We start from the raw sequence: 12306 nt of genomic DNA on the forward strand, positions 1-12306 counted from the left end.
GGGATTGTGAGAGAATGTCTTCTTCCCAGGCAGCGGACTTAGAAAATACGGCAGACATCTGCTGCTACCTTGATGACTTGGCTTGCACCTACCACCTGCAGTCTCCGTAGGGGTAAAGGAGACAGTTGGCAATCCCAGTACAGGTGAGCTTGAATGGAAACAGGCTTGGCATTCCAACATTTAGAACGTTGCTCTATAACTGGAGTAAAATTGCACTCAGGCATGGTGGAAAGTCAGAAGGTTGAAGCCCTCAGTCATAACTGTGTTACGAACTGACTTATTACCTTGGACAGGTCCCTTCCCCTGTCTGAGCACATTTCCCCATTCATAAAACAAGAGGACTGAGCAAACTCTATGGACCCTCTTAGTTCTAACAGTGAAGGATTATCTCCCTATCTTCGGAAGTCTTTACTCTTTCCTTTTACCACCTTCCTAGCTTCTGGGGATTTCTGAGGGAGATGATACTACAAAAGACCCAAACCTGTGATTTCTTTGGCTCCCACCTTCCTGGAATGCTGGCAAAGAATTGCAGGGTTGGAAGTAAGTTTCAAGTCAAAGCATCCCACATGTCTTCCACACATGGAATAAGGAGAATAAAAGAGAAAAGAAGAAGAGAAGTAGCAGGTTCAGAGACTTTGGGGTTGAGGGAAACTTTGGGTTATGAGGAAGTGGGACCAGGGCTCCCAGAGCTTGTAGAGACTATAGGAAACTTTGGAAAGGAATGCCGTGAGGTCCCGTGTGTCCTCAGCATTTATGCAAATTATGTTGCTGTAAAAAGGTCTAGGGAGAAATATGGCAGAGTGAGCAGTTTTCTTTGTCTCTCCCCCTTCGAACTACAACTAATTGGACATTCATCAGTCAACAAAGGATAGCCACACAGCATCTCAGCATGCCTGAGAGACCCGTGCTGCTATACATTGAGGGTGGATGGATTTCCTCTGGGAGGAGGTGGAGATAGGTGAAAACTCTCCAACCCCCAGACAGCCTCGTACCTGCAAGTGACTTTCTACCAGTGGACATGCTCATAGCATCACCACGGCATCAAGGGCAGACTTGTGCACACATTGGCAGAGTGATGGTGAAAACAGGTGACTACAGCCCTACCTAAGCCCCCTGCGATTGCCCCTTAGCCCAGTGGAAAAATCCATGGTCCCACAGCAGCCACAGGGAAAGCCTCTACTCGGCATTAGTGGAGAGGCCCTGCCCAGCGTTCAGAACACTGGGAGGCTCCAAGAGAGGAGGATCCCGGGCAGTGCAGCAACCCGCCAGCCATCTCTGACTCACAAACTCCTGCTGGGGCCCACAGGGGGCAAGGGAGACCCAGTGAGTCTGTGTGAGTGGGTGGTGGCAAGTTGGAGCCCCAGCGAGCCTGCTCCACGTTCCAGGGGGAAAATCCACAGTCCCATGGCAGCCACAGGGAAAGCCTCTACTTGGCATTAGTAGAGAGGACCCGTCCAGCATTCAGAATGCTGGGAGGCCATGGGGTAGGAGGATCCCAGGTGGCACAGCAACCTGCCAGCCGCCTCTGGAACACAAACTACTGCTGTGGCCCTTGGGGGCAAGGGAGACCCAGAGAGACCGTGTGACTGGGTGCTGGCAAGTTGGAGCCCCAGCAAGTCTGCTCCATGTTCCAGGGGGAAAATCCACAGTCCCACAGCAGCCACAAGGAAAGCTTCTGCACAGCATTAGTGGAGAGGTGCTGCCCGGAAATCACAAGGCTGGAAGGCCCTGAGGCAGAAGTAGTACAGCTGGGTGAGCTAACCACAGACTGCAGTAGATACCCATAGCGCTGCTGTGGCCCATAGTGGACACGTGAGATTTTGTGGGTCCTGACGGTGGCAAAGCTGTGAGCCTAGGTGAACCTGTTCCCAGCCTCTGTGAAAGCCCATAACACTGCTGCAGACACTAAGAAGAGAGCACATCTAGGTGGTCTGTGACAGTAGGCACCAGAAACCTGCAGCCCCCTTGTGATTGTCCCCACAGCTGATAAGAGACCCCACAGGGCCACTGTGACCACAAGGAGGGGCCCAGGTCTGGTCAGCAACAGCTGACAGGGATCCTGGTTGGTGCAGATTACATAGCTACTCCCCCCCAACTCCAGTAGAAGCAAGTGGAAGCAGTAACTAAACTCTATCTCTATCCAGAGGCACAAATCCATGCCAACAAGCAGTATGAAAAAATATATTAAATCTCCAGAACAGAAGGAAAATGACAAGTACCCAGGAAACAATCCCAAAGACACTGAAATCTATAACTTAAATGACAATGAATTCAAAATAGCCATCATTAAAAAAACTCAATGAGTTTAAAGAGAATACAGATAGACAACTCAACGAGTTTAGGAGCTATGTCACAAAAAAGCTCAATACTATAAAGAAGAACCAATCAGAAATGTTGGAAATGAAGAACACAATGGAGAAGATTAAGAAAAATCTGGACTCTCTGAACAGTAGGGTCAATAATATGGAAGACAGAATTAGCAATTTGGAGGATAGAAATATAGAAATGCTGCACATAGAGGAGGAAAGAGAACTAAGACTAAAAAGAAATGAAGGAACTCTCCGTGAAATATCTGACCCAATTAAGAAATACAACATAGGTATTATAAGTACCCAGAGGGAGAAGAGAAGGAGAAGGGGGCAGAAAGCCTGTTCAAAGAAATAATGGCTGAGAACTGCCCAAACCTGGGGAGAGAGATGGAACTCCATGTGACAAAAGCTAATAGAGCTCCAAACTTTATCAATGTAAAAAGACCAACCCCAAGGCATATACTAGTGAAGCTTGCAAAAGTCAATGACAAAGAGAAAATACAAAGGGCAGCAAGGCAGAAGAAAATAACCTACAAAGGAACCCCCATCAGGCTGTCATCAGATTTCTCAGCAGGTACCTTACAGGCTAGAAGAGAGTGGAATGATATATTCAAAACTCTGAAGGACAAAAACGTGCAGCTAAGAATACTCTATCCAGCAAAAATATTCTTCAAATATGATGGAGAAATAAAAACTTTCCCAGATAAACAAAAGTTAAGGGAGATCATTGCCACAAGACCTCCCTTAGAAGAAATGCTCAGGAAGACCCTCATACTTGAAAAATCAAAAAAAAAAAGGAGAGGGGTTACAAATCCCAGGGCTAAGGAGATAAGTAGAAAGACAAAATCAGAAAGTTGCAGCTCTCCATCAGGACAGGTTAGCAAAGGCTAAGTATAACATTAAAGATAAAAGGAAGGGAAACACCAAGAATAAATATAATCTTGTCATTTTAACGACAATCTCACAACACAAGAAGGAAGAAAAAAAAATCTGACAATAACAACCTAGAAGGGGAAGAGGTAAGGGATGGAATAGCTTAATCTAAGGAAATAAGAGGCTATCAGAAAATGAAATATCTCATCTATGAGATGTTTTATACAAACCACATGGTAACCACTAAACAAATAACAAGAATAAAGACACAAATTACAAATAAGGAGAAAGCCAATATAGAAATCTAGCTACCTGAATTGGTAGTCCAAAAATCATGGGACAAGAAACAAAGGAAATGGAACTGAACCAGAAAACAAAGGATAAAATGGCAGCGTTAGGCCCCCACATTTCAATACTCACTCTAAATGTAAATGGATTGAACTCTCCAATCAAAAGACACAGAGTGGCAGGATGGATTAAAAACAAGAGCGAACAATATGCTTCCTCCAGGAAACACACCTCAGCGCCAAAGACAAACACAGACTCAGAGTGAAGGGAGGGAAGATGATACTCCAAGCGAATAATGAACATAGGAAAGCAGGTGTCGCCATACTTATATCAGACAAAGTAGACTTCAAAGCAAAACAGATAAAGATAGACAAAGGGGGCAGTTTATAATGATAAAAGGAACACTCCACCAAGAAGACACAACACATATAAATATATACAGACCCAAGACAGCAGCACCAAAATATGCAAAGCAACTATTAACAAAATTAAAAGGAGACATCAACAACAGTACAATACTAGCAGGGGACCTCAACACCCCATTAACACCACTGGATAGATCATCCAGACAGAAACTCAACAAGGAAATTATAGAATTAAATGAAAAATTAGACCAGATGAACTTGATAGATGTATATAGAACACTCAATCCAAAAACAGCAGGTTATACATTCCTCTCAGTGTGCATGGAACATTCTCAAGGATAGACCACATCTTGGGAAACAAAGCAAGCCTCAACAAATTCAAGAGGGTTGAAATAATAGCAAGCATCTTTTCCGATCATAATGCTATGAAACTAGAAATCAACTACAAGAATAAAGCTGGGAAAGGGGCAAAAATGTGGAGACTAAACAACATGCTACTGAACAAACAATGGATTATTGAAGAAAGTAAAGAAGAAATCAAATATTATCTGGAGACAAGTGAAAATGAAAACCCGCCATACCAACTCATTTGGGATGCAGCAAAAGCGGTCCTAAGAGGGAAATTCATTGGAAGACAGGCTCACCTCAACAAACAAGAAAAATCTGATAAGCAATCTCAAACGACATGTAACAGAATTAGAAAAAGAAGGACAAACAAAGCCAAAAGTCAGTATAAGGAGGGAAATAATAAAAATGAGAGCATAAATAAATGAAATTGAAACAAAAAAGACGGTAGAAAGGATCAATGAAACAAAGAGTTGGTTCTTTGAAAAAATGAACAAAATTGACGGACCCTTAGCCAGACTCACTAAGAAAAAAAGAGAGAAGGCTCAAATAAATAAAATTAGAAATGAGACAAGAGAAATCACAACAGATACCACAGAAATAAAAAAGGTCATAAGAAAATACTAAGAAAAACTATATGCCAACAAATTGGACAATCTAGAAGAAATGGATAAATTCTCAGACTCTTACAACCTCCAAAAACTTGAAGCAGGAAGAAATAGAGAATCTGAATAGACCAATCACAAGTAAAGAAATTGAAACAGTAATCAAAAACCTTCCCCCCAAAAAAGTCCAGGACCAGACAGCTTCTCTGGAGAATTCTACCAAACATTCAAAAAAGATCTAATATCTATCCTTCTCAAACTGTTCCAGAAAGTTGAGAAAGATGGAGCACTCCTTAACACATTCTATGAAGCCAACATCACCCTGATCCCAAAACCTGACAAGGACAACAAAAAGAAGGAAAACTACAGGCCAGTATCACTGATGAACATAGATGCAAAAATCCTCAACAAAATTTTGCCAAACCCAATACAGAAACACATTAAAAAGATTATATACCATGATCAAGTGGGATTTATACCAGGGACACAAGGATGGTTCAACATCTGCAAGTCAATCAATGTGATACACTACATTAACAAAATGAGAAACAAAAACCACATGATCACCTCAATAGATGCAGAGAAAGCATTCGACAAGATCCAACATCCATTTATGATAAAAAACTCTCGATAAAATGGGTATAGAAGGAAAGTACCTCAACATATTAAAGGCCATATATGACAAGCCCACAGCCAACATCATGCTCAATGGGCAAAAACTGAAAGCCGTCCCTCTGAGAACAGGAACAAGACAAGGGTGTCCACTCTCACCACTCTTATTCAACATAGTACTGGAGGTTTTGGCCAGAGCAATTCGGCAGGAAAAAGAAATACAAGGAATCCAAACAGGCAATGAAGAAGTGGAAATCTCACTCTTTGCAGACGACATGATCTTATATATTGAAAACCCCAAAGAATCCATTGGAAAACTATTAGAAATAATCAACAGCTACAGCAAAGTTGCAGGGTATAAAATCAACATACGTAAATCAGTAGCATTTCTATATTCTAACAACGAACTAACAGAAAAAGAACTCAAGAACTCAATCCCATTCACAATTGCAACAAAAAGAATAAAATACCTTGGGGTAAATTTAACCAAGGAAGTGAAACACCTATACAACAAAAACTACAAGACCTTCCTGGAAGAAATTGATGACGACGTAAAGAGATGGAAAGACATCCCATGCACATGGATTGAAAGAATAAACATAGTTAAAATGTCCATACTACCTAAAGAAATCTACAAATTCAACACTATCCCAATCAGAATCCCAGTGACATTCTTTACAGAAATAGAACAAAGAATCTTAAAATTCATATGGGGCAACAAAAGACCCCAAATTGCTAAAGCAATCCTGAGTAAGAAGAACAAAGCCGGAGGCATCACAATCCCTGACTTCAAAACATACTACAAAACTACAGTAATCAAAACAGCATGGTACTGGTACAAAAACAGGTGCACAGACCAATGGAACAGAATTGAAAGCCCAGAAATAAAACCACACATGTATGGATAGCTAATCTTCCACAAAGGAGCTGAGGGCATACAATGGAGAAAAGAAAATCTCTTCAACAAATGATGCGGGGAAAACTGGACAGCCACATGTAAAAGAATGAAAATTGACTATTCTTTCTCACCATTCATCAAAATAAACTCAAAATGGATCAAAGACATAAAGGTGAGACCTGAAACCATAAGGCTTCTAGAAGAAAATGTAGGCAGAACACTCTTTGACATCAGTGTTAAAAGGATCTTTTCAGACACCATGTCTTCTCAGAGAAGGGAAACAATAGAAAGAGTAAACAAATGGGATTTCATCAGACTAAAGAGCTTCTTCAAGGCAAGGGAAAACAGGATTGAAACAAAAAAACACCCCACTAGTTGGGAAAAAATATTTACAAGTTATATATCTGACAAATGGTTAATCTCCATAATATATAAAGAACTCACACAGCTCAACAACAAAAAAATCAAACAACCCGATCAAAAGATGGGCAGGGGACATGAACAGACATTTCTCCAAAGAAGATATATGGATGGCCAATAGACACATTAGAAGATGCTCATCATCACTAATCATCAGGGAAATGCAAATCAAATCTACACTAAGATATCACCTTACACCTGTCAGAATGGCAAAAATAACCAAAACAAAAAGTGGCAAATGTTGGAGAGGTTGTGGAGAAAAAGAAACCCTCATACACCATTGGCAGGAATGCAAACTGGTGCAGCCACTATGGAAAACAGTATGGAGATTCCTCAAAAAATTAAAAATAGAAATACCAAATGACCCAGTCATCCCACTACTGGGTATCTATCCAAAGAACTTGAAAACAGTAATTCCAAAAGTCCCATGCACCCCTATGTTCATCGCAGCATTATTTACAATAGCTGAGACATGGAAGCAACCTAAGTGCCCATCAACTGATGATTGGATAAAGAAGATATGGTGCATATATATATACAATGGAATACTACTCAGCCATAAAAAAGGATAAAATCGTCTCATTCACAACAACATGGATGGACCTTGAGGGTATTATGTGAAATAAGCCAGATAGAGAAAGACGTACTCTGTATGACTCCACTCATAGGTGGAAGTTAAACATATAGACAAAGAGAACTGATTGGTGGTTACCGGGGGGGGGGGTGGGAGGAGGGCACAAAGGGTGAAGGGGTGCACTTACAACATGACTAACAATAATGAACAACTGAAATTTCACAATTTTGTAAACTATCATAATCTTAATAAAAAGTTAAAAAAATAAAAGGACTAGGGGGTTGGGACTGGGGTCTGTTAGGGTGTGGTATAAAGCCCACAGGTAAGAGAGCATGGACTCTCCCAATTGTGGCAGAAGATGGAGCTTTGTTTGTGAGTGACAAGAGTCTGGCAGGCAGGGCCAGTGGACTGAGTCTGAAAGGGTGTACTCTAAAGCTCTGGGAGGTAACTGAGGTGTTGGTGGAGGTAAGCCTCTGGGTTTTGAGTGGGTTAAATGAAGCTGCCTTGAGCCTTGAGGGGCTTTCTATGGTCAGTGGTCAATGAAGGAGAGGAAGGACCTGGGACCCACAGAGAGTAAGTCTAGGCAAGATGCAAGAAAGGCAGGGCTAGGATGACCCCATTGGGGGTGGGGACTATGGGACTGGTCCCTTTGAGGCCAGCAGGGTGTATATAAGAGCATTATGAAGGGCATGGACACAAAGAACTGGAGCTTATAAGACCTTGAAAGTATTACGTACAGAGGGCCTTGGAAAAAAATGAGGTTTGGGAAGATGGGTTATTTGAGTGCTTTGAGTTAAAGGGCCTCAAAAATGAGGATATTTGCATTTTAAAAGAAGAGCATGGAGAGGGAAAAATCTCTATCAAGGCATTGCTAACAGTGGATTTTCAGGTACCAATGAGAAAGAGTACTGGGGAACTAGGGGGGAGTAAGAGGAAAGGAGAGGAAATGTCAACAAAGTCTGTCTATGCATGAGGCCTGCCTGGCATGTGCTGCTGCAAAAACCAGGGCATAAAAGGAATACCTGTGCAAAGCTTCCTGGGCCTCCTCCAGCCTACTTGATCCAGCTCCATGGGGATGTTCTGTGAGATGGGCAGAGACTGGCATTTTTCCAGGAGAATTTTGAGGGGTGGAATCCTTGGCGATGGTTCAGCTGAGGGAAAGAAAAACTGCAAAGAAACCTAATCAGCATTAGTTACTCAATGGAGGTGGGGAGTGGGCCAACACTTGGCTTAAACAACAGATCTTCCAGGTTGAAATATTATCTGGTCCAGCCCCCAAATCTAGGCAGGGTTACCATGTGTCATCAATAAATACAAAGATCTGACTACTAAGAGCCTAAAAGATATGAGGCAGCGGAGAAAATGAAAATCAGGCAACTGATTTAAAGAAAATAGCACCTAACTGTTTCTCCTTTCTTGGGCATTTTTTGTGTTTGGTTTGTATTGGGATGGGGAGAGTGAGGATTCTGCATTTGCTATAGACTTTAACCTTTACTTAATGTGAGACCTAGAGCAAATGGATTAATCTCTCTGAGTCTCAGTTTCCTCATCTGCACAAAAAGGATAGTGATAATCCCTACCTTGCAGAGTTTCTAGCATGAGGAAATGAGACAATGCATACAAAGCACATAATAAAGTATTAAAAAAGTGTGTATGTATGTGTGAAAGAGACACAGAGAGAGAGAGATTGAAAGAGAGAGAGATTGGGGCCGGCCCTGTGGCCGAATCGTTGAGTTTGCGTGCTACACTTCGGCGGCCCAGGGTTCCGCTGGTTGGGATCCTGGGTGCAGACACGGCACCACTCATCATGCCACGCTGAGGCAGCATCCCACATGCAACAACTAGAAGGACCCACAACTAAAATGTGCAACTATGTAATGGGGGGCTTTGGGGAGAAGAAAAAACAGATTGGCAACAGTTGTTAGCTCAGGTGCCAATCTTTAAAAAAAAAAAAAGAAAAGAAAAGAAAAAGAAGAGAGCGATTGAGAAAGAGAAACCCTCTCTTGCCAGAAGCGCCTCTTAAGCTAAGACCAAGTCCAAGTCTTCTCCTTTGATATCAACATAGCCAGGTGTCTTTATCCCAAATCCTTCTTTCCTTCCTGACCTCCAAGTGGAAAAGGGGGAAAGGAATTAACATCTCTGAAAATCTGTAGAGCACCTGGTATGTGTCAGATATCCTGCTGAGCATATTTATACATGCTATTTCATTCAGTCTTCACAACTACTACATATGCTAGGTAGTAGCCCATTTTACAGTAAGGCAACCAAGGCTCAGAAAGGATAAATGAGTTGCCTAAGATCACTCAACCAGTAAATGGTAGGTCTATCTGACTACAGACCTGCCATGCTGCCTTTCTAGAAAAGATAAAAATAGTTCCTAAGCCCCTACATCCTTCAAGTTCCTCCTCAACACCCCTAAGTCACTACGAACACAGTACAGGTATCTACCTGTATCATCTATCCCTAAGGGGATTGAATGTGGGGAGCAGCTAACAGTTTGGATGACCCAGGGAACGGTCTCTACCCAATTGCTAACCTGATTTCCAAGGGCAGAGACCAGCTGCCAAAGTCGGCTCATCCTCAGGCACAGCAAAAATCACTGAGTAGTACTGAAAATAGAGCTGCAGACGTACAAGAGACCATACTGAATCTGTTCAAATACTAAGACATGGTCTCAAGATTGTTTTTTAGGGGCTGGCTCTGTGGCCGAGTGGGTAAGTTCGCGCGCTCCGCTGTGGCAGCCCAGGGTTCGGATCCTGGGCGCAGACATGGCACTGCTCGTCAGGCCACGTTGAGGCAGTGTCCCACATCCCACAACTAGAAGGACGTGCAACTAAGATATACAACTGTGTACGGGGGGGGGGGGGGTTGGCGAGATAAAGCAGAAAAAAAAAAAAAAAGATTGGCAACAGTTGTTAGCCCAGGTGCCAATCTTTAAAAAAATTTTTAAAAAAGATTGTTTTTTAATCACTCCCCTTAGTCCTAACTTATTTACTTTGTCTCATAGCCCCATAAACTGTTAGAGCTGAAAGCCTTCTTATAGGTCATACAATCTAACCACCTCATTGAACAGATGGAAAAAAAAAACTGAGGCCCAGCAATGGAAGAGCCTGGAGTATTGAATTATTTTGATTCTGGATAGGAGGGGGAGCTTCCTACAGAGAATGCAGTCAAGCTCCATAGTAAGATTTTTGGGATACCTTCCCCCAAATCCTCTTTCCTCTATATGACCTGAACATCTCAATGGTCACAATGGTTGACATTCCACCAATTTCAGCAACATTGTGGAGGTAGGGGTTCACCCTTCTTTATGAGGATAAATACCTCCATATGAATTAGCCTAATCAAATTGCTTTTCAGACTGTACTTGGGGACAGAACTCTGATTTGAGAGACAGAAGGTGTATTAGTTTCCTAGGACTGCTGTAACAAGTTAACACAAACTGAGTGGCTTAAAACAACCAGAATTTATTCTCTCACAGTTCTAGAGCCAAGAAGTCTGAAATCAAGGTGTCAGCAGGGCCATGTTATCTCTGAAATCCCCAGAGAAGGATATTTCCTTGCCTCCTACCTCCTAGTGGCTCCCAGCAATCCTCAGCATTCCTTGACTTGCAGCTGCATCACTCCTCTGTCTCCACCATCACATGGCCTTCTTCCCTGTGTCTTTGTCTGCATCTATGTCCAAATTTCCTTCTTATTATAAAGACATCAGTCACTGGATTAGGGTCTACCCTAATGAGGTATGACCTCATCATAATTAGATTACATCTGCAAAGATCCTATTTCCAAATAAGGTAACATTCACTGGTACTGAGGGTTAAGACTTGGAGATATATTTTGGGGGGCACAATTCTACCCAATACAGAAGGAAACAGCTTTTTGGAAACAGCAGCTTCGGGAAGGACCAGAACTAAGCAGTTTGAAGCTTAGAGGACAGAGGCCCCTAGAGCTGGAAGAGGTAAGAAAACAAAGGTGGAATACAGCCATTTGTACTTTTGCTAAGGCCTATCCTGAATTAAGGTTAAAACCTCTGTAGCTGCTAATGTCTTTAAAGAAAATCTACTATCTGGCTGCCCAAATTGGGGCTCCTGTAGCAATGACTTCACAATTGGTGTGTCCATAAACACCTTGATGTGGTACCCATTCTGGACTTTCCTCTTCTTTGTTGAGTGTCCTTGATGGTCTGGACAGCAGAACCCACACCAAGGGGGCAGCTTTGTTCACTCAGGGAGTGCCCTGCCCATCCCTCCCTTGCATTCTGCCAAGGGGCCACTAAGAAGGAGGAGCTGAACCCATAGAGTTCCTCCCACAGGGAGAGGAAGGCCAGATGTGACTTGTTGGCAATATTGTTGGCAAAAGCTGACTGTAGTTTCCTTCTCAAGGTGTGCTACCAACTTTGAAATGTCCAGCAGTTAAGAGGCTTGGAAAATTGGACTCAATAATTCTCAAGAGATCCCAGAATGGAGTGAGAGGCAGTGTAGATCCAGCATTGACTTGATCGCTGTGTCCCTGTGTCCTAATCCCACATCGACTGCTGACTCTTCAGGTGTGAAATGGGGACAACAGCCACCACCCTAGCTGTTTCTGAGTATGGTGATGAATATCATTTGTAGGCAGAAGCATAATAAAATAGGATAGTGGTGATGAGCTCAATAGAGCAGGGACACTGGGGGGATGAGCGTCATAGAAGTAAAAGCACTTAGTATGTTTTCCTGCTTCTTAGGAAGGAAACAGGGGAGACTTCTTATTTCCAGCTGACAAATGAAGGAAACCAAGATTTAAAGTGGTTAAATGACTTATCAAAAGTCACATATACAATAAAGTACAAGAGCCAGGACTTTGAAACTAGGCATTTTGACTCCAACTTCAATGTTTTGTTCCTTATATACTATACCTCAAGTTCCTCATCCGTCATATGGGAATAATGATAATAATAATGACAATTATAATTAGAATAGTTTTGCAAATCAATTTATATACAGAAAAACACTCTGCAAAGTATAAAGTCCTGTACAAAT

General features: G+C 42.3%; 1 protein-coding gene across 3 annotated transcripts in view; it reads right to left on the reverse strand.

Moving 5' to 3' along the window:
- The window catches only part of ARHGEF9 (Cdc42 guanine nucleotide exchange factor 9), a 332248-nt gene that overhangs the window by 252013 nt on the left and 67929 nt on the right, over positions 1-12306 (reverse strand). For all 3 annotated transcript variants that reach the window (XM_070501918.1, XM_070501917.1, XM_070501916.1), the window contains exon 3: positions 8312-8456. In XM_070501918.1, coding sequence (XP_070358019.1) covers positions 8312-8456 — 145 coding nt within the window. The remainder of the gene's footprint in view (positions 1-8311; positions 8457-12306) is intronic.

The sequence above is a fragment of the Equus asinus genome, chromosome X (assembly GCF_041296235.1).
Source record: "Equus asinus isolate D_3611 breed Donkey chromosome X, EquAss-T2T_v2, whole genome shotgun sequence".
Taxonomy (NCBI): Eukaryota; Metazoa; Chordata; class Mammalia; order Perissodactyla; family Equidae; genus Equus; species Equus asinus.